The sequence below is a fragment of the Babylonia areolata genome, chromosome 24 (assembly GCF_041734735.1).
Source record: "Babylonia areolata isolate BAREFJ2019XMU chromosome 24, ASM4173473v1, whole genome shotgun sequence".
Lineage (NCBI taxonomy): Eukaryota > Metazoa > Mollusca > Gastropoda > Neogastropoda > Buccinidae > Babylonia > Babylonia areolata.
The window spans coordinates 22,819,456-22,843,292 of record NC_134899.1 but is presented as its reverse complement, the minus strand read 5'-3'; the positions used below and the strand labels follow the sequence as shown (position 1 = coordinate 22,843,292).

The following is a 23,837-nucleotide window of genomic DNA, read 5'->3' as shown; positions in this document are numbered from 1 at the left end:
ATATCCAGCCGGATGAAATAAACCGACTGCGTGTTTTGATAGTCCGAACAGAAACGAGAAACCTGCAATACTGTCACTTCGTCATCTTGTGCCAAAGCTATTGTATCCGCTTCCGGACCATTTTGGATCTGTCCGTTGAATCATCAGAACATTTCGCCTACAAACTGCTAGACAGGCATAATTAAGCACAACACACTAATTGTATGTGTGTGTGTGTGTGTGTGTGTGTGTGTGTGTGTGTGTGTGTGTGTGTGTGTGGGCACGCGCGCGCGTGTGTGTGTGTGTGTTCGCAGATGCACATGTGTGTGCGAGTGTCGTTAAGCTAACTGACGCGCTTTCTGAAAGAAGTAGGCACATTTCCAAATGACTCCCTTTCACGATGCCAATTGTTCGCCCCTCTCTTTGTGCAGTATCACACATCAAACAGCCCACAGCAGAGCACAACCCACAACAACAGCATAAAAAAAACGTGCCACATCATGAAATCACTTCAACATTTCCAGAAACATCCGACGGTCCTTGTGGACCAAAGCGATACAAGCCATTTGAAGCACAATAGTCACCCCAACCACCATGCACTTCCTTCAGCTTCCAGTGCCCATGTGTACCTCCCTCTCCCCGCTCCCCATTCACACACACACACCAATGATGACAGCAGCAGAAACAACAACAACAACAACAAACAAGTAAATGTTTTCGTGCAGTCCGTTATAACCGAAATTGTTTGTAAAGACACACACACTCTGCACGCATGTGACGTCAGATTATTCAGATCGTTTTGTCCCTGTCTTCTTTTCCTCTGTTTGTGCCGTCTTTTCTTTCATCGCCGTCATCTCATCTCTTTCCCTGAGTTCTGGGCTGTAGTCCTTCGTCTGACAATTCACTGACGCTATGGCTGTGGAGATGACACCCAGTCGTGTGTTGATGACTGTTCCAGTCCTGTGCTTCATTCTTTCGTGCTTGGCCCCGGGTTCTGCAAGCAAGTCGACGGCGGATTGGAATAATTCTGGTAACACTAAACACGTTGGGTTACGCTGCTGGTCAGGCATCTGCTTGGCAGATGTGGTGTAGCGTATATGGATTTGACCGAACGCAGTGACGCCTCCTTGAGCAACTGATACTGATGCTGGAAACAGTCGTTGGCCATTGTTTCTTCTTCTTCTTCTTTCCGTTACACGACCAACATCGACTTGCCGATGACTCTGTCGTGGTTCATGCATGCTGGGTATTTTCCTGTCTCCATAACCCACCGAACACTGACATGGGTTACAGGATCTTTAACGTGCGTATTCGAAATCAGCTGTAAGATTTCCAAACACCAGAGGGTGAGGTGGGACCAACACACGTTTTAGCGTGCAGAGAACAGACTGGAATGTCCACCCAACCAGTTGTTATTTGCTGGCGGGCATTTTGAGTGAGCCAAAAGAACATTTTCTGTTTTGGTTGAATCAGACAATAAAGTATTTTGAACGGAACTGAACTGAACTGAATTGAACATCCACTGCATACCAGCCTTGCTTTTCACACAGCACCACACCTTTAGCGGTCAGGAGAAAACAAAGCGAGCAGCCAAGTTGTCAGCAAACAGCGGCATGAAAAGTCCGTGTTTCTGTCCCAGCAACAAAATGGTGAGTACGGCTTCGGCTTTACAGAAATTTCAACTTTTCTTCTTAACATCTTCGCCAAAAGCTGGTTCAAACTTCCACGTTTTTTTTCACATTGTTGTTCAGCGTTCGATGGCATTTTCGCAGTACAAAAACTTATATGGAAGTTCCTCCTTTAACTTTGTTAATTTTGTCATTTTCTCACTTGCCGTGTGAAATGCGTCTGAACCCTCTCACGAGACCAGGGAAGGGGCATGAGAGAGACAGAGAGACAGAGACAGAGAGCAGGCAGACAGACATACAGACAAAGAAACAGACAGACAGACAGACAAACACATACAGAGCCACAGGACGATCGAACAAAGTCTTTCACATTGAGGAAATAAAGGACCGGGCGCGTTACTTGTTTTTCCATCCTGCCCTCACCAGAGAAGAGAACAGTAAACCCAGCAGGTACACGAACACAACCCAAAGCAAATGCACTGAAAGCTTTTGGAGGGAGGAAGGGAGCCTGACAGAGGCACAGAGAGAGATACATAGAGAGAGAGAGAGAGAGAGAGAGAGAGAGAGAGAGAGAGAGAGAGAGAGAGAAGGAGAGAGGAGAGGAGAAAGAGAGAGAGGGAGAGAGAGGACAAGACTACAAAATTCTTTCTTTCCGGGGATGATAAAATTTAATAAGCATAAATGCGTATGTTTTGAATTAGGTATCCGCCCTAAATAAGGTCCACACTACACACTATACTACTAAATGAAAAAGGCATGACATTGATACTGATAAAATATACTGGGGGGAAAAACACAAAAAGGCACATACAAACAAAAGCAGACACACATCAAAATAAAAGAATATTGTTGGACTGGGAAGGAACGAGAAAAGGAGAGAAGATTGTGAATGGGGTGGAAGTGGGGGAGAGAGAAAGAGAGAAAATGAGATGGATGGGTGCAATGAGCTATTAACATGCATGCATAATCATAGAAACAAAGATAAGCACACACACACACACACACACACACACACACACACACACACACACACACACACAACAGTGGCAGAGACAAAGCGAAGCAGAGAGATGTATTTATCAGTATCAACCAACCAGCTTCCTAACCAACCGTCCAGCCATCCAAGAAGCCAACCACCTGACAAATCAGCTAGCTAACTAATGGACTAATTACGTAAGTAAGAATTAACCAACCAACCAACCAACCAGTCAACAAGTCCTCCAGCGAACAGTGTTCTAAGTCACGCACGTTCAACCCGTATTCTATGAACACTCACATTTAAAAGTGTTTCAACTCTTGTCTCTCCTCTCTTCTTCCCAGCCCAGAACTGCACACGCACACGGCTCTTGACGCCCAGAACAACAACAACAACAACAAAAAGCCAAACTCTGTACAATCACACAAACACAGAGATCTCCCCTGATAGCTGTGACAACCTCTAGTGTATCACGCCAATAGTCTGTCACTGTCACCGCAGCGCGCACAGCCTGCATTCGTTCTCCCACCCCGGGTACCACAGAAAAGCACGCGCAAATCGGCATTGGCTGAAGCGCGGGACAAACATTGATCACTGCATGCTACCTCCCCCAGCTCACCCCCTCCCCCACCCAATCACTGTCCACTTCACCCCGCCTCCTTCCTCCCCGCCCGTCTTCATCTCCTTCACGTCAATCACAAGATTCACACTTTTGACACGAACGGATGGCCACACTTAATATATACGTCACGTGGCTCTTAGAGAGAGAGAAAAAAACAAACAAAAACCAAACCAACCAACCAACCAAACAAAAAACCAGTGAAGGGGTCGGAGTGATTGTCGGGACACGTTTTGTACGGTACCCCATTGTAGTCAATAGGCATAAAGACGGGTTGGTGGTGGGGTGAGGATGTGAGGAGGGTGGGGGGCGTGTTGTCGGGTGATGGGGAGGTGGGACTGGAGGGTGATGAGTGGGGTATTTCAGCCCGTCACTAAGGAGACCCCCCCCCCACCCATCCACCCGACCCCCGACCACACCAGAAAGACAGGCTGCATTATTCACGAAGCGACCGACTGATGTTGAGATCACACACACACACACATACACACACACACACACACACACACACACACACTGAGTACCACACAATACAGTCCGTTCTGACGGAGCGAGAAACTCACTTCACTTCACCTGGTAAGCGGAGGAGGTATATGTTCTGGATGGGGGTGGGGTGGGTTGGAGGATGGCTGGGGTAGAGGGAGAGGTGTGGAGGTAAGTGAAGCTTGCCAGCGGTTGTCAGGGGACAGCATGATCGATGGAGATCGATCGCAGCAGGGTTTGTGACGGAAACCGGGGGTGGTGACTGGGACATTGGGTTGGGGTGCTTGTGAGTTGTTTTCTGGACTGGTCGTGTGGCCTGTTCATGTAGCTGCCCTTCCACTGTTTGTTCCATGCTGCTGAGTTAGCTTTATTTCTTTCCTTCTTTTTTTTCATTTTTTTTTTACAGGATGTGTGTGTGTGTGTGTGTGTGTGTGTGTGTGTGTGTGTGTTGTTGTTGTTGCTGTTGTTGTTAGGAGTGGATGGGTGTGGGAGGGGTTGGTAGAGAGGAGGTGGAGGATTTTTTGTTATTTTTTGTGTGTGACTTAATTGTATTTTCTGTTTAGTATTGTTCTTGTTGTTTTGTCTGTTAATAGTTGGGACAGCAGTTGCCTCCTCTGTTGGTCTGATGGTCATAGTCGGACACGACTGACTATCATACCTGCATGCCAACATTTCTCTCTCTCTCTCCTAAGTGTGCTTAACAGAAAGTTACTATATAGTTTGCAAATGAACTGTTGGATTACCCACTCCCTCTTCCCCCATCCCTCTTCCCCCATCCCCTTCCCCCACCCCTCTTCCCCCATCCCTCGCTCCTTTCCCTGATGTGTATGTGTGTCTCTGGCCGAAACATATTAAACCATCTGAATCTCTCTCCCAAGTCCAAGGCTTGTGCAATCCGATATGGTCTAATCTAAAATGACACCCAGATTATGAACATAGTACAAACATTTATTGTCTGCAGTGTTATGGCAGATGGTGGTTGGAAGCGAGGGGTCTGTTTTAAACTTAGGGCTTTTTTTCGCCGTTAAACCGCAGTTAATTGAGCGTCATCCAAGATTCTGTCATAAAAAATTGTAGTTTTGTGTATTGGGAATCATTTGATGGATTTCAATTGTACTTGACTGGCAGTGCTGTGACGTCAGAAGACAAACAGTGACGATCGATAATTTGAGAAAGTGGTGCCGTGTACGTGATAAACAAGAAAGGTCCCCAAAACAGAACCTTGTGGAACTTCGTGTTCCAAGAATATTGGCTATCAGGTGAAAAGAGGTCATTTACTAGCATTTTATGTTTACGTTCACTGAGGTAAGGGCTTTATGAGTTCATCCACGTATGGACGACACTTCAAATGCCAAAGACTATCGTAATCTACAGTAGGATTTCTTGATCAGTTGTGTCAAAGGCGGCTGACAGACTCAGAAGAGAAAAGGCAGAAATTCTATCATCATTAATTTAGCGATTTAAGAAGATCGCTTGCAACTTTTAATGAGAGCAGACAAAAACACTAAGTTCTGTGAAAAGAAATAACAAAAATTTTGAATCATTTTTGGTCCTTCCCAGATATCACTAAATTAGAATGTGTGGTAAGAAATATTTCCCCCCGACTTCAAAGCCAGATTTAGTGTCGGCAGACACTGTATTTCCCAGAGAAATCAATTTGGTAAAGTTTACCGCAGACAGACACACATACACATATATACACACATACATATATATATATACACACACATACAGAAACCAAAACAGAGAGTTTATTACATGACTCACGTTGTGTGTGTTGACATACATATGAGCCAACAACAAAACCGCGTGTTGTTATTAGAAGCAAACATAATTTTTAAAATGCATGAAACATATGATAAAGAACCCACACAGGTGAACACTGGTGCACACGGTAACCACTCCTCCATACAAGTACAGCACGGATTATTCAGTTTCACCTATGGAAGTTGCTCTCACACAGAAACAGGCAACTTGGACAGACACAAAACCATGATCGTGCATAGCCCGCCACAGACTATTCAGTAGATGATTGTATTCTCTCAAGCCTATCGAGTGTCACTGAAGCAGATCTGGCTTTCCATCAGTGTGTGTTTTTATGTGCGGTCAGGCCTGTCTGCAAGGATTCACATAGTCACAGCTGCTATGTGACAATCCACTGTGAAATGAGTGGGAAGTCACAGGCCTATTTCATTCTTGGGGGATGGAAAATGATCGTGTCTGGTATTTGCGTAGACTGATGTTGCAGACATTTTTTTCTGTGAACCATAACGACAGAAACAAATTCTGAAGACACCAGTGCAAAATGTTCTTTGAACATTCTCAGTTTAAAGTCTGTGTGAAGTCTCATGCAATCACCATGTCAATAATTTCTCAGCTGGTTTGTAGACGGGCACAGCCATGAACTGACTGTAGCACGGCCAATGTGTGTGCAGTCTGAAAGTGTTTTTTCACTATTGGAAAGAGTAATAAATAAAGCATTTTAAGAGAAACAAAAAAAAAAAAAAAAAAAAAAAGAAAAAAAAAAAAAAGAAAAAAAAAAGAAAAGAAAAAAAGGGGAAAAATGTTAAAAAAGAGGGAAAAAGTAAATGGCCAACGAAAGAAAGAACAAGATGCAAAGCTTCGTGGATCAGGCGTAATTCTTGCTGGTTTAAAAACAAGAGCAAAACCGAAAATGTGGGAGGTGAGAGGGAGAGAGAGAGATGGAGGTATTACCGGTAGATCCTTTCCTCTCTTTCTTCACAATATGTTTGTACACCATCAGAAACGAGCGTCTGTCCAACCGAAAGTTGTGTGCAGGAAACGGAACAATTCCAGTTGATGTAACTCATGTTAATATATATATATATATATATATATATATATATATATATATATATATATGATGTGGCGCCCTCACTGGAACAAAGCGTTCTCTCCGGGGAGAGCAGCTATATAAGTATCCATATCATATAATATCATATTTTAGGGTTAATCCTTCTGGTATTAACAACTCATTTAGCCTATTACAATTAGATTTTTTTTTGGTTCACCTTTACAACGTACATTTTTCAACATTTTGTATTCCGCAGACAACTTAGTGCACGTATAAGAACCCACGGCAACAAAAGGGTTGTCCCTGACGAAAATACATAGATAAAGCCACTTTGAAAGGAAAACAAATACATTTGCATTTAGAAAAAAAAATATATATGTATGTATGTGTGTATGTATACACACACACACACACACACACACACATATATATATATATATATATATATATATGTGTGTGTGTGTGTGTGTGTGTGTGTGTGTGTGTGTGTGTGTGTCGCTCTCAGTGGAGCAACGCGCTCTCCCCGGGGAAAACAGCCCGAATTTCACACGGAGAAATCTATTGTGACAAAAGAAAGTGATGGAATACAATACACACATACACCGGACAACCGAATCCGAGCTAATTATGTCACAGACTAACTCTGGTTACACACGTCAGCCAAACAAGTACTGAGAGTCCAAAAGGTGACATCAGACTCATTTCGCAGTGGAGTGTCAAATGTCCCTGGGTTGCTGTACCATCGATCACCCGTATCCGTTGTCTGAGGTTCAGTCAACCTTTAATTATCAAGCTTTGTCCCGCTCCAGGACTCAATATGGCGGATCCGTTGTCCATCGACCTAAACACAGCTAAGACGTTTTTATTTTGGTGTTTCTACATCTCCACTCCAACTTTCCCCACCCCTAGCACACACTCTCTTTATTTTCTTTTCTTTTTCGAAATACTTTGAACAGTTTGTTTCCCCCCATTGGTTCTCGGTCTGTGTACCTGTCTCCATGCATGTCTCCGCAGCTTTGAGGACTGGAAGAGGGTAGGATGGTGGTAGTGGTTGTGTATGAGTGTAAGGTAGGGAATATAGTTGAGTGTATGGACGGCAGTAAGATAGACATCTTCTGAGTGTATTTATCGAACTTCAGTAAACAACTCGTGTATTTTGCGGGCTTTTCTTCTTCTTTTTTTTCCGCATGCTATGGTGACTTAAACTAGTTATACGTTCGTATTATCTGATCAGCCAATCTTTCTCTGCTTGTCTGTCTCTCCGTTAGTCTGACTCCCCCGTGAATAATATCTGTGTACATGTTTCCCTCCACCCTCTCTTCTTCAATTTAGAGCTGAGGGTTTCCTTGACATCTGACTGGCCCAAAGGAACCATGCTTGAAGTATTGTTTCAATAACATTATTTGCAGTGGGGCGATGATACCTGAAGGGTGTTCGATCACGTGTTGATCTTCACACAATGATAGACATAGTATCAACAGCTTTTGAGGCGTTGTCTTTCTACCACATATACTATTGTAAGCCGAAAAGTACTTTCTGCAGACCTACATGAGGGGCTGATCATTAGGTTATGGTCTCAAGTGACAAAATTAGAATGAATGATGAACGCTGGAAAAAAACAAAACAAAACAAACAAACAAACAACAACAAAAAAACCCACATCACAGCTGGCCTACAATATACTTACCGGGAAAAGGGTGATTTACTATGAAGTGCTGCACATGCAGTTTTGCTCACCTCATCATCTACACAAGCATCGTACAGACTCCTTTTTCTTACACTTATCCTTTAAAATTATCATATGAATCTTGCAACTTTAGTGACCATGCACATATGACTGCCTTTGTATGCGTGTGTGAGGGAGTGGATGAGTGAGTGAGTGTGTGTGTGTGTGTGTGTGTGTGTGTGTGCGCGCGCGCGTGTGTGAATGTGTGTGTTAATGTGTTTATGTTTGTGCTGTGTGGACAACCTATGTAAGGGCAACGTGACCAAGGAAGGCCTCTTAAACTGAGATGCAAAAACACCTTGAAGGCCAACATTAGAAGCTGCAACATCGACAGTTTCCTTGGAAGATGTCGCCCTTGACAGAACACAGTGGAAGCAACGGTGCACGCACGGCACAAAGACATTCAAACGAAAGAGAGCAGCCGCCATCCAGGAAAAGAGGAATCGGAGAAAACGGGGCCCATCATTGCAGGACTCCATTCCATGCAGCGTCTGTGGACGACCTCTCGGGAACTGGTCTTCATTCCCACATGAGGACCCACATCAGCAGATGACTGGACTGCCTGTGGTTCGTCCGTCGGGATCAACGAGGACCATCTAGTCATCCTGGGGGTGGGTGGGTTGGGCTCTGTGGGTGCGCAGATGACTGGTCAGGCCAATCCGCGCCCGGAAGGTTCTGACGCAGTGTGGACAGGGGATGGTGGCGGCTGTCGGGGACTTGCTGGCACTGCTTTTCCTGGCCTGTCTGCGTTGCTCTGCTGCAGTGATTCTGTTGGCCTCACTGGATTTGGCGCCTTTGTGGACAGCTGAACGCCACTTTGGTCTGTCCATTGCATTCAGCTCCCATGTGTCGTGGCTGATGTTGAAGGTCTTCAGAGAAGCTTTCAGAGTGTCTTTGAAGCGCTTCTTTTGGCCTCCATAGGAGCGCTTGCCATGTTGGAGTTCGCCGTACAGCAGTTTCTTGGGGAGCCTGTGGTCTGGCATGCGAACTACATGGCCTGCCCAGCGCAGCTGGGCCTGCATCAAGATGGTGTAGATGCTGGGCAAGTTTGCACGAGTGAGCACCTCTGTGTCAGGGATCTTCTCTTGCCACTTCATGCCGAGAAGTTTTCTGAGGCTGGTGGTGTGGAAGTGGTTCAGCTTTTTGGCGTGGCGTTTGTAGACCGTCCATGATTCACATCCATAGAGCAGTGTGATGAGAACTATGGCCTTGTATACTTCAAGCTTCGTCTCCAGGGTGATGCCTCTCCTGTTCCAAACGTTCTTTTGGAGTCTGCCGAAGGCAGCGCTGGCTTTGGCGAGTCTGGCATTCACCTCGTCAACTGACAACTGTGCAAGAGAGTGTACTGCCCAAGTTTGTGAACTTGTCCACCGCGTTCAGTCGTTGCCCGTTGATGAAGATGTTTGGTTCAACGTAAGGCTTTCCTGGAGCTGGCTGGTGCATCACTTCAGTCTTCTTTGTGCTGATTGTGAGGCCAAAGTTGTCGCAGGCAGCACAGAACTTGTCGATGCTGTGTTGCATGTCAGCTTCGGAGGCAGCGTTGAGAGCGCAGTCATCAGCAAACAGGAAGTCGTTGACGTTGTCTGTCCTCACCTTGGTTTTTGCTTGAAGCCTCCTGAGGTTGAAGAGTGAGCCATCTGTGCGGTACCTGATGCCAATGCCTACGTCAGCTTCTCTGAAGACCGGACTGCCTACTCATCCATTGGACACAGAATCCAGAGAGAGAGATATGTTTGTGTGTGAATGTGTCAATGTGTGAATGAGTGCAAACATGCATGTGTGCCTCGACTGAGATCTCTGAGAGAGAGAGAGAGAGAGAGAGAGGGGGGGGGGGGGGGGGGGCAGGAGAAACAGAGAGAAAGAGATCGAGAGACCGAGACAAGAGAGACTTTGACACATTGACGTCATTGGCAATGAGGGTCCTTTTGTGACATGGGTGTATGCGTCAATGTAATATATTTCTTGCACAACACCTTACATAATAAAAATGAATACATTGAGAGCAAATACTGCATCATAACAAAAAGAAAGTTTGAGAATGAGAGAGAGACAGACTGGCATGCTGACAGAGAGAGAGAGAGAGAGAGAGAGAGAGAGAAGAGTTTCTGAGACAATGCGATATTAGTGATCATGATCGATAAAACTAACTTTTTAAATGTTTCTTATCCCACTGTTAACCTTCTGTGGCAAATCAAAGTAGCCTAAATGTCGGAGAAAGTAAACCTTTAAGTGGAAATTGACATGACCTGCATGGTGATCAGCTTTCCAACAAATGTTAATTCAGTGAATCAATGTCATTTTCTTTGATTATCTTTGCGTTGGGAACCGTTGTGCCCATTGGGGTCCCTCATAACTTGAAAAATGAACAAAATAATACATGAATCAATTTGATCAAGCACCATGGGCAAGAAGTATGGGAATATTTGTGAAAGATTAAGGAGGATACATCCAAAAGTGGAAAAGTAAATTTGCTGAAACAGCTCTATTCAGATAATTATTGAGCCTCTCTTGTATGTCATGTTCATATGTTTTGACACAGAGGGTCCATACCTTATATATACACTGAGACACAATGGACACAACACATTTTTAAAAACTATACTTTATTGAAAATTGTGTAGAATTACAAACTTTCAACATAGTAAATTCTGATAATACACCCAAAGATCTCATAAACACCAAGCTATTATATACTAACTTTTAAGAAAAAATACACACCTCTATAGACATATAAAATACAAAGCACTTACATATGTTTTTTCTTAAAATCATACATTGCTTAATCTTTATCGGTGATAAAATTTACTTTCGTGAGTAACAAACAGGAGCATTGTTATTGATCAAATCATTGCAGAGAACTTGTCACCAGTTTGAACAATCAACAACAAAACCAAACAAAAAAATCAGACTATTAAATAAGAGAAAGGAGGATTGTTTGGAGACAATTTACAGGGCAGTGCTTTCTTTAAAACTGTGGGCAGGAAAAGGACTGTGGACACAGAGAAACCATTCTAAACTTGTGACCACAGAAAGGGGGTTTCAATCTCAAGACAAAAAAGGATTCTTTCAAGACAATGGACTGGAGTGAAAGATTATTTAAACACTATGTTTACATTAGAAGAATCATTCCCAAGACTATCAGGATCACAAGCATTTGGTATTCAATTTGTTAGCAGTTTGTAATCCTTTTTCTTCTATTATTATTCACACAAGCTCACAAATGTGTGTTATGTAACTATCCCTTGTCTATTTTCTTTCCAGTTCTCAAGTCAATCAATCCATGCTGGTTCTTGCACACAGCAGAACAGACAGAAAGCACAGGATGATAAGCAAACATCAATGACATCAAAAACCCTTCAGACCTGAAATCATCTATCTCATTACCTTCTGAAAGCAATGGAGAAAGCAGTTTACCAGTAAGTGAATAAGGTTACCAAAATAATGATGCATCTGTGTAAAAGACAATTGCTAAACCAAACGAAGAATAAAAAATACTTTAAAATTAGTTGGTAAATACATAATTTCATAACATATGACAATTATAACCACTGTGAACTACTACAAAAGCAACTCACCAAATTATAACTTTGTAATAGCAAACACCACCAAAGTAAGAAATCACTTGCATATCACATACCCACTCTAAGCCATTGCAAAAGTAATGTAAAATCTTAGAAAAAAAAATCAAATCAACAATCTCAGACAATAATCTGAATTTTAAAACAAGTAGAACTGGGCAAAAAGTTTATAATTATTGCTTAAAAATGTATAAAAAAAACACCCAAAACAACTGATCTGAAATGGTACAACTGGGTATGAATTTTATTTCAAATAATATAAGCACTATAAACTTCTGCAAAAGTAAATCTTTAATGAATAATATCAAAACAACAATCTAAATTCAAAAGATACAACTCAGCAAGAAGTTTATCATGGAAGACATATTTCAAACCACTGCAAAAGCAATCTGACATCTAAAAAATGATATCAATCAACAATTTCACTGCAAAAAGAAAAAAAAAAGAAGAAAAAAAAAAAAGATTCAACAGTCTGAAAAAAATATGAACTAAAAAAGTGCAACTGGGCAAGAAGTTTCATGACATAGCACTTTAATCCACTGCAAAACCTATTTAAAATCTGAGAAAAATGACACAAAATAAAAATATGAATTAAAAATGTACAACTGGGCAAGATATTTGTCAGATGACAAACACATTAAATTACAAATATAAAAAAGGGAGACAAATCAACAATCTGAACTGAAAAGGTGCAACTGGACAAAACATTTACATTTCTTGACATAAAACAGTCGAGTCACTGCAAAAGCAATTTAAAGTCCCCCCACCCCCCAAAAAATGATATAAATCAACAACAACAACAACAACAAAAAAGACAAAGAAGAAAGACAGTAAAACAGCATGTATGCACATGATCTTGCAAGTTTAACCATGTTTCAAAAGAAGATCAACAAAAAATATTGATATAATTCAACAATATGAAATAATTTTTAAAAGTTATACTGGGAAGCACTTCATTGCAAACACTAGAACTGCTTAATGCTGCTGCAAAAGCAATTATAATTTAAAAACAAAATGGCACAATTTTGATAAAATTGGTAAGAAGTTTATATTATTTGATCCCATATACTACAACTTTAATTAAGCTCTTGGTGAAGCAATTCAAATATTAAATAAAAATGACACAATCAACATTTCAAATGAAGAACAACTGGGGAAGATGTGCACTGCACATGACCAACACATTAAGCCACCGCAAAAGCAATTCAAAATCCAACAAATTAACAATAATATGAATAAAAAAAAAGGACAAAAGAAGGGTTCATCATACATGACAAAACCAATTCAAGCTGCTGAAAAAGCAATTTAACTTCCAAAAAATAATATATATCAACAATCAGCTTAAAAGAAAAGAAAAAAGCAACTACAGAAGCAAGATAATTATCAAATATTATGCAACAATTTCAAGCCACCACACAGACAATTAGAATCTAAAAAAAATATGCAAATCAATAATTTCAATTAAAATGCTAAAACAGGGCAAGACTCTCTACGGCACATGACAACCAATTTAAGCCACTACAAAGAGGATTCTGGATGTAAAGAAGAAATGACAGAATCATTTGAATTAAAAAAAATGTATGATTAGACATTTCATCAAAAAGAACATGAAGCAAAGTATAAATTCTGTATACATGCAAACAACTAACAATTATAGGAAAATAATTCAAAATGACATAAAAAAACAACAACAAGGTAACATCAAAATTAAAAACATTTTACTTATACCATTCAAACTTTCAGACAGAATAAGTTTATGTGCTAAAAAAAATATCCCTTATGAGTTATCCATACTAAATGCATGTACATATTTAAAGAATTAGTTTTTGCTCTTAAGATATTTGTTTTTCAAGAAATCAAAATGGATATGATTTTATCTATTCAGATTTTCATATGAAACATCACACAAAGCATAAACATTTGATCTTATTATTCAAATAAACCCTCTCTGATATAATCCAAAGTCAGTTTAATCCATGCTACACGTGTATACACTATTTACAGCAAGTATCAATGACATGACCTACCTCAATTTTTGCATATCCAGCATAAAAAAAAAAGAAAAAAAGTTTGTAATACATCAAATTATTGTACCAGTCCATTCATGCTACACAGTCAAGAGAAAGGGACCATCACTTAGAAGATGTCAAAGGAAACACGCAAGATATCAGGGATGGACCCAGAGGCAGTCAAAGGGGAAAAAAAAAAAGAAAAAAAAAAAAAAAAAAAAAAGAGAGAGAGAGAGAGAGAGAGAGAGAGAGAGAGAGAGAGGAAGAAGATAACAAAATCAGAGCAACAGACCTGTACAGGATGTCAAAGAAGAACACAAGCTCAGAGGAAAGGGACAACTGAAGGCAGAGAAAGGTGAGAACTGTTTGTGCTAACATAAAACAACAACAAAACAATCAGTTACTGTATGTACAAGATACCAGATAAACTGGAAAAAAAAAAAAGGAGAACAATGAAACGGCCTTGAATATACAAAACTAGTCATATAAAAACATATAGTGACAAGAACATCATTCATTTGTTGTTATCATTAAACAGTCTACAAATGAAATTATTCAGTATGAAATAAAGTCCTGCTGAATACCAAGTCCATCTCAGAGCAACAGTACAAACAAAGAAAACATGAGCAAAACGTTTGCGCAAAATAACCAACATGCTGAAGGTCTGTACATTTAGACAATCTTCATAATATGGTCCAGAATCCAATGTGATTAAATACCTATGTAATTATGCTTAAGTAATTCATGTCGATGAAAAAGAAACACAGCCATCAATTTATTTTGGTACAACCAACATGTCTGTAACTCCAGTAATGTGTATGAAATTAAACACTGATGTCCCTGATAAAAAGTAAATAATCATCTCTATCAATGCATTACTCATAGCACAACTGATGATGGAAACATGATTTTGGTTCATTTCTATTTGTATATATCAGTATCAGTAGCTCAAGGAGGCGTCACTGCGTTTGGTCAAATCCATATACGCTACACCATATCTGCCAAGCAGATGCCTGACCAGCAGTGTAACCCATGTAAAAGAGACCATTTACAAATAATGATGTCAGAAAAAAAGAAATTCACTGAAGATGAAACAAATCAGGTATTTGAAAAAGATGATGATTTAGGAAATAATAAAAAGGTGAATATTAGTGATAAAAGAACAGCAAACAGTACTGAAATGATAATAGAAACAACAGAATTCAAGCAATCAGGGTGGAAGTGACAATATTCAAGTAACTATTATTGATAGCACATCTAAATAATAGTTCACAGGATGATGGACAATTCAATCAATCAGAGGGAAATTATAATATTCAAGTGACATATCAATAGCACATCTGAATAATAGGATCATGGAAATAACAAAAATAAGCACTGCTACAAACACAATAGGCATTACCAAAGTGTATGTTGACAGACATAATGAAAAGTGATCACAGAATTATATGACACTGATAGATGTAAGACTACTTCAATGTGATGTTAAAGAGCACAAAAATACAGAGAAAATGAAAAAGTAGTAAGAAACAATAACAAATGTGATACATCTGACTGATGATTTAAGAACATTTAGAATGATTTTCTGCATAGTTATTTATGGTCTATCAGTTCTCAGACTGGATCAAAGAGACAATCTAGTAATTATGTCCAAAACTGACTTGTCTTTCACTGTTTCATTCTCAAAACTAGTCACAATATATGCCGTTTGCAATCCAGTTTATCGCCAAGACCACACCAAGACTAACTAAACATAATGCAATGCATAGCCATCAGCATTTGACAAATACCATAACAGAATGTGACATTAGCTAATTTCATTCGCTGTCTCAGGAGTAGTAATCACTGTGTTCAGTTGTATAAGTATAGATGCCTGTCCAGTCTGTGTCACCAACTCACTTGGGAATTAAAAGTTGTTGCCAAGACTGAAAAAAGCCATGTTAAAAAAAAACAAACAAACAAACAAAAAAACAACAACAACAACCAGCACTCACTACAACAAACCATCACAACAAATATCAATTGTTATGACAAGTGACAGTCACCATAAGAAAAATCAGCTTTCCCTATCAATTACCTCTTGTACATACAATCATTTCTTTACATATAACAAATTTTTACAACAACTGATAATGTTTTGCAAGAAATAACTGCTACCAAAACACAAATTTACCAAAAAATAAACTGTTTCCACAACAAATCTCTATAAAAGTATAAAAAAACAAAACAAAACAAAAAAAACAAGAAAAAAAGTTCTCATGAAAAAATAATGGTCACAACAGCAAGCCTTTACAACAATTATGTGCCACAACATCTAAAAACAACTAACTGCCATCATCAAAGTTAGTTTCTATGTTCCAGGATGAATATACTTGATCAGCCATCCATGGAACGCCTGGAGGACTAAGCATGAATAAAACAGCAGTAAATTCTACAATGCAACAGGAGAATCACATGATTATAGAGGACACCAGACTGGCCACAATCAAGCAGTCAAACTCCACAAGTGTGGTAAAAAATTGTCCATCCCATGAAATGGGTGCAGCTCCAGCCATAGAAGTAACTCCTGTCACCCACTCACATTTACCACAGTTACCTGTCACTACAAACAGTAATTATTACATTTGTTCAAGTCATTACAACAATGTTTGTCCAGTCAGAAACAAGAACAAGCCTTTGCAACAATTAACAGTCTCTACTATGGCAAGAACTTGACAACAATGAAACATCACCACAACATGTTCACACTTAATAGTCACCAAGAAAGTCTTTACAACAAATACATGTCACACAGAAAATCTTTACAATAATTAAGTGTCATCAAAACATTCTTTTACAAAACTGTCATCAGAACAAGCTGTTGTAACAAAATCTGCCACCACAGTAAGCCTTTATAATAAACTATCCCCACAACAAACCATCAGTATAATTAACAGTCACCCCAAAAACTGTTATGAAAGTTAACTGTCACCCAGAAAAGAACTCAATTTTTTAATCAATTAATGGTAACTACACTCTGTGTTAACACTGCCACAAAACCTGTAGGCAACAATCAATTATTCTGACTTTATAACAATTAACTGTTGCCACACTAAATATTTAAAACAATAAAATGTCACCCAAACAAGACTATTACAAGACACTGTCACCATAATAAGCCTTTATGATGAACTGTCACCCTTAAGAGACTTCAAAACAATTCACTGTCACTAGAACAATGAACTCACCACTTGAACATTTCAGAACAAGTAACTGCCATCACAGCTTGTCTCCATGTACCAGGATGAAAATACTTAATCTGCCATCCCTGGAACACTTCAAGGACAGAGCACAATCAGAATAGTGGCAAGTTCTGCAGTACAACATGAACATCATATGATTATAGAGAAAAACCAACTTGCCACAGTAGAAACCAAACTAATTCACACATGTGGTCAAAAATTGTCCATCCCATGAAATGAGTGCAGTGCCAGCCACAAAAGTGATTCCCACCACCCATTCACATTACCATCTGTCACTACAACCAGTACTTACAACACTTAATTGTTTAATGGTCATAACATTTCACCAAAAATCTTTGAAACAATTAACAGTCTTAACAACAATTAAACATCACTACAACATGCTCATAATTTCTAATCAACACAAAAGCCTTTACAACAAATATGTGTCACACAGAAAATGTTTACAATAATCAAGTATCAGCGAAACATTCTTTTATCAAAAATGATCTTTTATCCTTCTGTCATCAGAACAAGTAGTTGTAACAAAATCTGCCACCACAGTAAGCCTTTATAACAAACTGTCCCAACAACAAACCATCACAATAATTAACATTTACCTAAAAAAGAATATGAAAGTAAACTGTCACAAGAAAAGAACAAACTTTAAAACAATTAATGGTACCTATAATCTGTATTGACATCAATTCATCACAAAAACTGTAGACAACAATCAACAGTTGTGACTTTGCTACAATAATTAAATGTTGCCACAACAAATATTTACAATAAAATGTCAGCACAACATAACTTTATAACAAGTAACTGTCATCATAATAAGCCTTTATGACGATTAAGCTGTCACCCCAAAGAGACTTTTACACAATCTGTTGTCATGAAAACACTGAATCCACCATCCCAATGTTTCAAAACAAGTAACAACCATCAAAGTTAGTGTCTATGTACCAGGATGAAGATACTTAATCTGCCATCCCTGGAACACTTCAAGGGCAGAGCATGGGAAAAATTACAGGAAATTCTGCAGTACAACATGAAAATCACACGATTACAGAGACAAACAAACTCACCACATGTGAAACCCAACTTCAAATTCACATTTAATTAAATCTGGCCAAAACAAATCTTTATGCCATCTGTCTTTATCATGAACTTCCATGGCAAGTAATTGTCACTACACCACATACAACAGCAGTTAGTTATAAACAAGTATGTGTATTTATACCCATATTACTTACTTATGACGACTGACAGTCACCACTACAAACCTTTAAAACAAGAGTCACCAAAAGCAATCCTTTCTAATAAGAGACACCACAGTAAGCCATTAAAATAACAATCTCTACATCAGAGTCCTTTAACAACAAACACTGCATAATGTCTTTTCATTATCAATTTAATTTTCAGTCCTTCACAACAGTCATTGCAAACTGTTGCATATCTCTATCAAATTTCCAAACCACTAAATCTGTGCATCAGTCACGTTTTCATAAAGTCATTATGCACAGATACTAGTCACTACGAACAAGTACACAATGAAATAAACATGCACAAATACAGGAATGTTGCATGTGAGGGCACAAACCATTGGGAATGTAATTTCAATGCGTAATGTCACAAAAAAGATTCAAGGCCAGTGTGTTGAATATTCAAGTCTAAAATCTATGTTCACAATGACTGAGGTGTGTTCTGTGTCAGGAGGGACAGACTCCCACATAGGTGGTATGACAAGGAGAGCAGGCAAAGCAGGCAGACTGTGTATAGGCCACTTTGTGAAAAAGGCAGACTCAATGTTGTCTTTCTTTCAGGTGGCTCAGCACATAGATCCAGCAGGGGATGGTCTGACTGGCCATGACAGAGTCAGGGAAGGAGACGAGGTCATCTGCAGACAACTCCTCCTGTTCCTGCTCCTCCTGGGGCTGTGTATACACAGGGTTCTCCAGGCTGTCTTCCAAAAGCCACTTCAGACTGCCGCACACATGCACACAGAATGTCAGATGAGGCCATGAGACACTGGCAACCTTAGATATGCACATTTATATTTGTGCCTGCAGGCGTGTGCGCACACACACACACACACTGCTCACACACACACACACACTGTGCCATGCATGCACACACACACACACACATATGCTGAATAAGTCACTAAACACCAGATGGCACAAGCATGCACACATACACAAAAAAGAAAAAAAACCAACACAACCACAAACATACCCACACATAAGGTGATAGACATTCTTCAAACATTAACATCACGATTATTTCCACATGATTTTTGAAAAAGCCTGAGCTAATTTTGGTGTCATGCCATTGCGCCAAAGGTTGTCAGCTGAGATGTAAATGTTTTGCCTAAAGACTGACAACAATGATTAAGATTTTGCTGTTTTAATGTACGGGCAAATGTTGGGGTCAAGTCTATAGCAATTTCAACCTGTTACTGATTTTATCATAGCTCTCCAGCTTGAAAATATCATTACAAAGACTCCAAATACTTTTCTAATATACCACAGAGAAACCGAGAAGCTGGTAAGATGGTGGACAAAGAATTTAAAACTAGTGTTTTGAAAGACAACCTACTTTAAGTAAAAGGTACCTGGTACACCCTTTCTTATTTTTCTTCATGCTTGGTGGTTTCTATCCACCATACTCTGTTTCTGATGATGGATGCATACCAAGCTTGTCAACATTTACTTAACCCTTTCGCTGCCAGGAAAATAAGATTTAAGTGAAATCTATTTGCCAGGGTTTTTTCACAAAAAACGGGTATAAATTTTCAAAAAATTCTGTGCTCTTTGTTATTGGAGAAAGACCCATAAAAGTATATATTTTCTGAAAGGCAAATGAATAAAGAATACAAAACACATGCTGTTTTCCCATTTTATATATTTTTAGTGACATGCTGTTGTTTTGAAATCAGTGTTTTGTTTTTTGTCACATTTTCAACTTGTTCATTACAAACATTAGTCAGGTAATTTGCACAAAAACATCATATTTTCTGGACAAATGGATATCTGCAAACACAAAATCATACTAGAACAACCACAATATATATATATTTTTTTTAAGAGATAGATACACAATACATTGTGACTTCTCCAAGTGATAAGATGGATGTGAGGCCACGCCCCCTCAGTCTCCACCCCCCTCCTCCTCACCCCTCTCACACGGTCACTTGATTCAGTTCTCATCAGACCGCGTTGGCTGCGTGCCAAGAATATCGCTCTGCTGCTAATTCGATCATCTGTCGTCTGCTAACATCTGTACAGCCGGCATCACTCACTGACAGTCGCATCGTGGCCACTCTCTTCATTATTCATTTATTTTCTATCAGATCGTCCTATAAATGTTCATCTCTATCTTCTCCTTCGAATTTACGCTTCAATTCTTTCTGAGCATCAGCTAAAGAAAGAAATCATGGTTGATTTAGTTCGTCACGATCGCATGTCTTGAGCACGGCGTCAGTCCGACATTTTGTTGAGCGAGCGAGGAGAGAAGTCAGGCAAACACTTGGACAGTGACCCAACCAAAACGTTCAAATAAAGGACTGCTTCATGACGTAGATGGGGTTTCTAGCTATGAATAGAATCTAGAGAGATTCCCCAGGCTAAAGCTACCACTATTTTTGCCAAGGAAGTGAATGCAAACCAGGGAAAAGTCAGAATATTTCGATGACGAGTTATCTCGTCATGCAGGCAGCGAAGCATACATGCTTGCCATGACGAGTTATCTCGTCATGCAGGCAGCCTAGGGGTTAAATCACTTAAGACTGACTTGGATATGAGGATTTTCAACAAGCACATTTGATCTCCTCATGTTAATACACATGGTAGGGTTTAAGTCACTACCAGACAGCAGACATGCTGGCCTGGGAGAAAGGAGAAATCTTCACAATCAACTCATCAAAATCTGCCAGGAACAAAAATATGGACTTCACAGACCCATGGGACAGAAGCCCAATGTTCCCACCACTTGGCTATGTCATTTCAGTTTTTCATAGTGCCAAGCAAGACAGTCATGACATGGTGTGTCTTCCATACCCATACCTGAAACTAACCAGAACAGACTGATGTCAGTGTGGACAAGGGAAGGGGTGAGTCTGCTGTACTCACTCATAGTTTTCAGGACGGGCAAAGTTCTGGTCTTGGCTTTGGGGGAGCAAGTGCAGCATGATGCACTGGTACATGTGATTCAACACCAGCTCCACACGATCTGGTGTCAGTCGCTGTAAGGCCCCGTTCACTTGCTGCTGCTGGTCTGCAGTCAACTCCTGGCGTATCTCCTGGCCCTGCTGGTCAAAGGCCTCCTGCAGTCACATCACCACTCGTGTCAACACCACAGCACTGTTATACACATTGTCAGTGTTGACCACTGATAATCACTGGACATGTGAACACCAGACATGAACTGTAGGACAATGAATACCAAAGCACACTGATAAGCTTCCTGATCACACTGGACATGTGAACATTAGATGTGTGAACACCAGGATTGTGGGACTGAGAGCACACCCAAGATAATCTGTTCACACCAGATATATAAAAACACATTACCACATTTCTTGGTCAAAGGAATATGTGTACATGAATAGCACAACACTGCCAGAAACTTCCCAACTGAAGTAGATAATTATTCATGGTATAAGTATTATGTGTTTGTGTGTGTGTTTACATTTGTTTCTCGTGCTTTTGTCCCAATATTATTTTGCAGCAAGCTGGGCAAGGCTGATCTTACTTAGAAAGTTTGTTCAAAAGTACTGCTGAAACCAAACATTCTGAGGTGAGTCCCCCTGCACACGACTACATCCAAGTCTGTCTGTTGCAGTCTCAGTGCTGCCTGTCCACAGGCACCTATCACTGTAAGTCACCATGAGGGAATACACCAATACCATACAATACAATTCAATGCATCTTTAGTCATCCATTTGGATTACCACGCAGTGCTGCTGAGCCACTTCAGTGGTGTTCAGTGGTGCTTGTTTTGATGCAATATATTCAGAAAACCACACATACTAAGGCCCCTAATGATGACAATAACCCCTTAGTCATGGAACCACACTGAGTGAGTGTCTTCCCTGATGTGGACGCTGCCACCACGTCCCCCCAACAGCACCACCATGAATCTGCTGACATCAAACATTTTGACAGGAACTCACCACAACCATGGAAGTGGAGGGGGATTCAAAACAGAGGTCAACATGAGAACATGGCAAGAAAGGCCACAGAATTTGAGACAATTTTTTTCTATCCTGATGACGATGATGACAATGCTGCTTCAGAGCTCCACTGGGATTTTATGACAAGGCTGTGCCCTATGCTTCCTTTCATGTGAGGGGGTGGCCTTGTGGTACATCTGCTTAGGAAGTGAGAGAATTTATGCACTGGATCAAATCTCTCACTCGCTAGTATTTTCTCCCCCTCTACTTGACCTTGTGTGCTGGTCTGGATGCTAGTCCTTTAGACAAGATGATACAGCGAGGTCCCATGTGTGTAGCACGTACTTAGTGCACATAAATAAACTTATGGCAACAAGAGCACTGTCCCTGGCAAAATTCTGTAGAAAATCCAGAAAATACGCTTGCAGGCAGAAAAAGAGAGAAAAAAAGGGTGGTCCCGCACTGTAGCAAAACAATCCCCCTGGGGAGAGCAGCATTTCACACAGTAAGATCTGTTGTGACAAGAAGTAATACAATACGATATAATATGATACATTAAATAAATATACTACACAATACAATAATTTTTCAGCTGAATAACAACATCAGCAACAACCCCAAAGACACATCTGTGAAGTGGATGACACTGAACTATGCAGTTTGGTCTTCCCATTTGAGCCCCTAGCACACTCAGCTCAGCCTGAGATGGCTATAGGCTGAAAAAGCCCATTTCTGCTGGGCCTCGAGCCTGTGTTCTCCTGGACATCAGTCAGCAATGTTAACCACTTTGCCACAGCATCTAGTTTTTTCCCTCCAATTTTTCTTCAAATGCATGTTATCACATCTGTCAGTGTGTGTGTGTGTGTGTGTGTGTGTGTGTGTGTTTTGCTTTCTTATTTAATTTAAAAAGAGACAATTATCATTATTAGACAGAAAAGAAAGCACACACACACACAAACAAAAAACACACAAATGCTGATAAACATGAAAATTTTAGATTTTCCTAATACAAACAAATTTTATAATACAGTTATATATGCACAGTATGCTCCCATTGCTTTATAAACACACAACATGAACATGTGCATGTGTACTCTCATGCGTAACACAAACGCAAGCATTTTAAACACACAGATATACGGACCTGTTTGTGCAAAGCTAAGATACGAGCCCTCTGGGAACATAGCAGTAGCCACAAACACTGGACATTTTTCACTTGGCACTGCTGCTGAGCCTGCAAAACACACACACACACACACACACACGCGCCAACACGCATACACAAAAACACACAAACACAGCCATGTAAAATTTTGTGTTAGTGTACATTATCTCTATACGGAAATAGAAAGAGGCATACATACAGGTGTAGAAAATGTGCAAGAATATGCAAAACCTGTGGTATTTTAAATGATGAAAATCATTTCCTTGACAACAGCATTAGAAATGATCACTGAAGAGGCATATGTGCATGCATGTACATTTGCATGCATGCAGTTGTGTGTGACTAACTTTAACCCTTTGAGCCCTGAGTTCCTGAGCAATTTTAACCCTTCTGCCTGAGCTCTTGAGCCAAAATTTGCAAATAATTGGTATTAAACCCTTTGAGCCCTGACCACAGCTTTAC

At 40.1% G+C, this 23,837-nt stretch overlaps 1 protein-coding gene across 2 annotated transcripts in view; it reads right to left on the bottom strand.

The window, feature by feature from the left end:
• Positions 1 to 10,816: 10,816 nt before the first annotated feature.
• Positions 10,817 to 23,837, bottom strand: part of LOC143298824 (E3 ubiquitin-protein ligase RNF213-like) — a 232,974-nt gene continuing 219,953 nt past the window's right edge. For both annotated transcript variants that reach the window (XM_076611814.1, XM_076611815.1), the window contains exons 95-97: positions 23,355 to 23,444; positions 21,168 to 21,361; positions 10,817 to 19,020 (exon numbers count right to left, since the gene is read on the bottom strand). In XM_076611814.1, the coding sequence (XP_076467929.1) occupies positions 18,840 to 19,020; positions 21,168 to 21,361; positions 23,355 to 23,444 (465 nt within the window). In that variant the 3' untranslated portion in view covers positions 10,817 to 18,839. The remainder of the gene's footprint in view (positions 19,021 to 21,167; positions 21,362 to 23,354; positions 23,445 to 23,837) is intronic.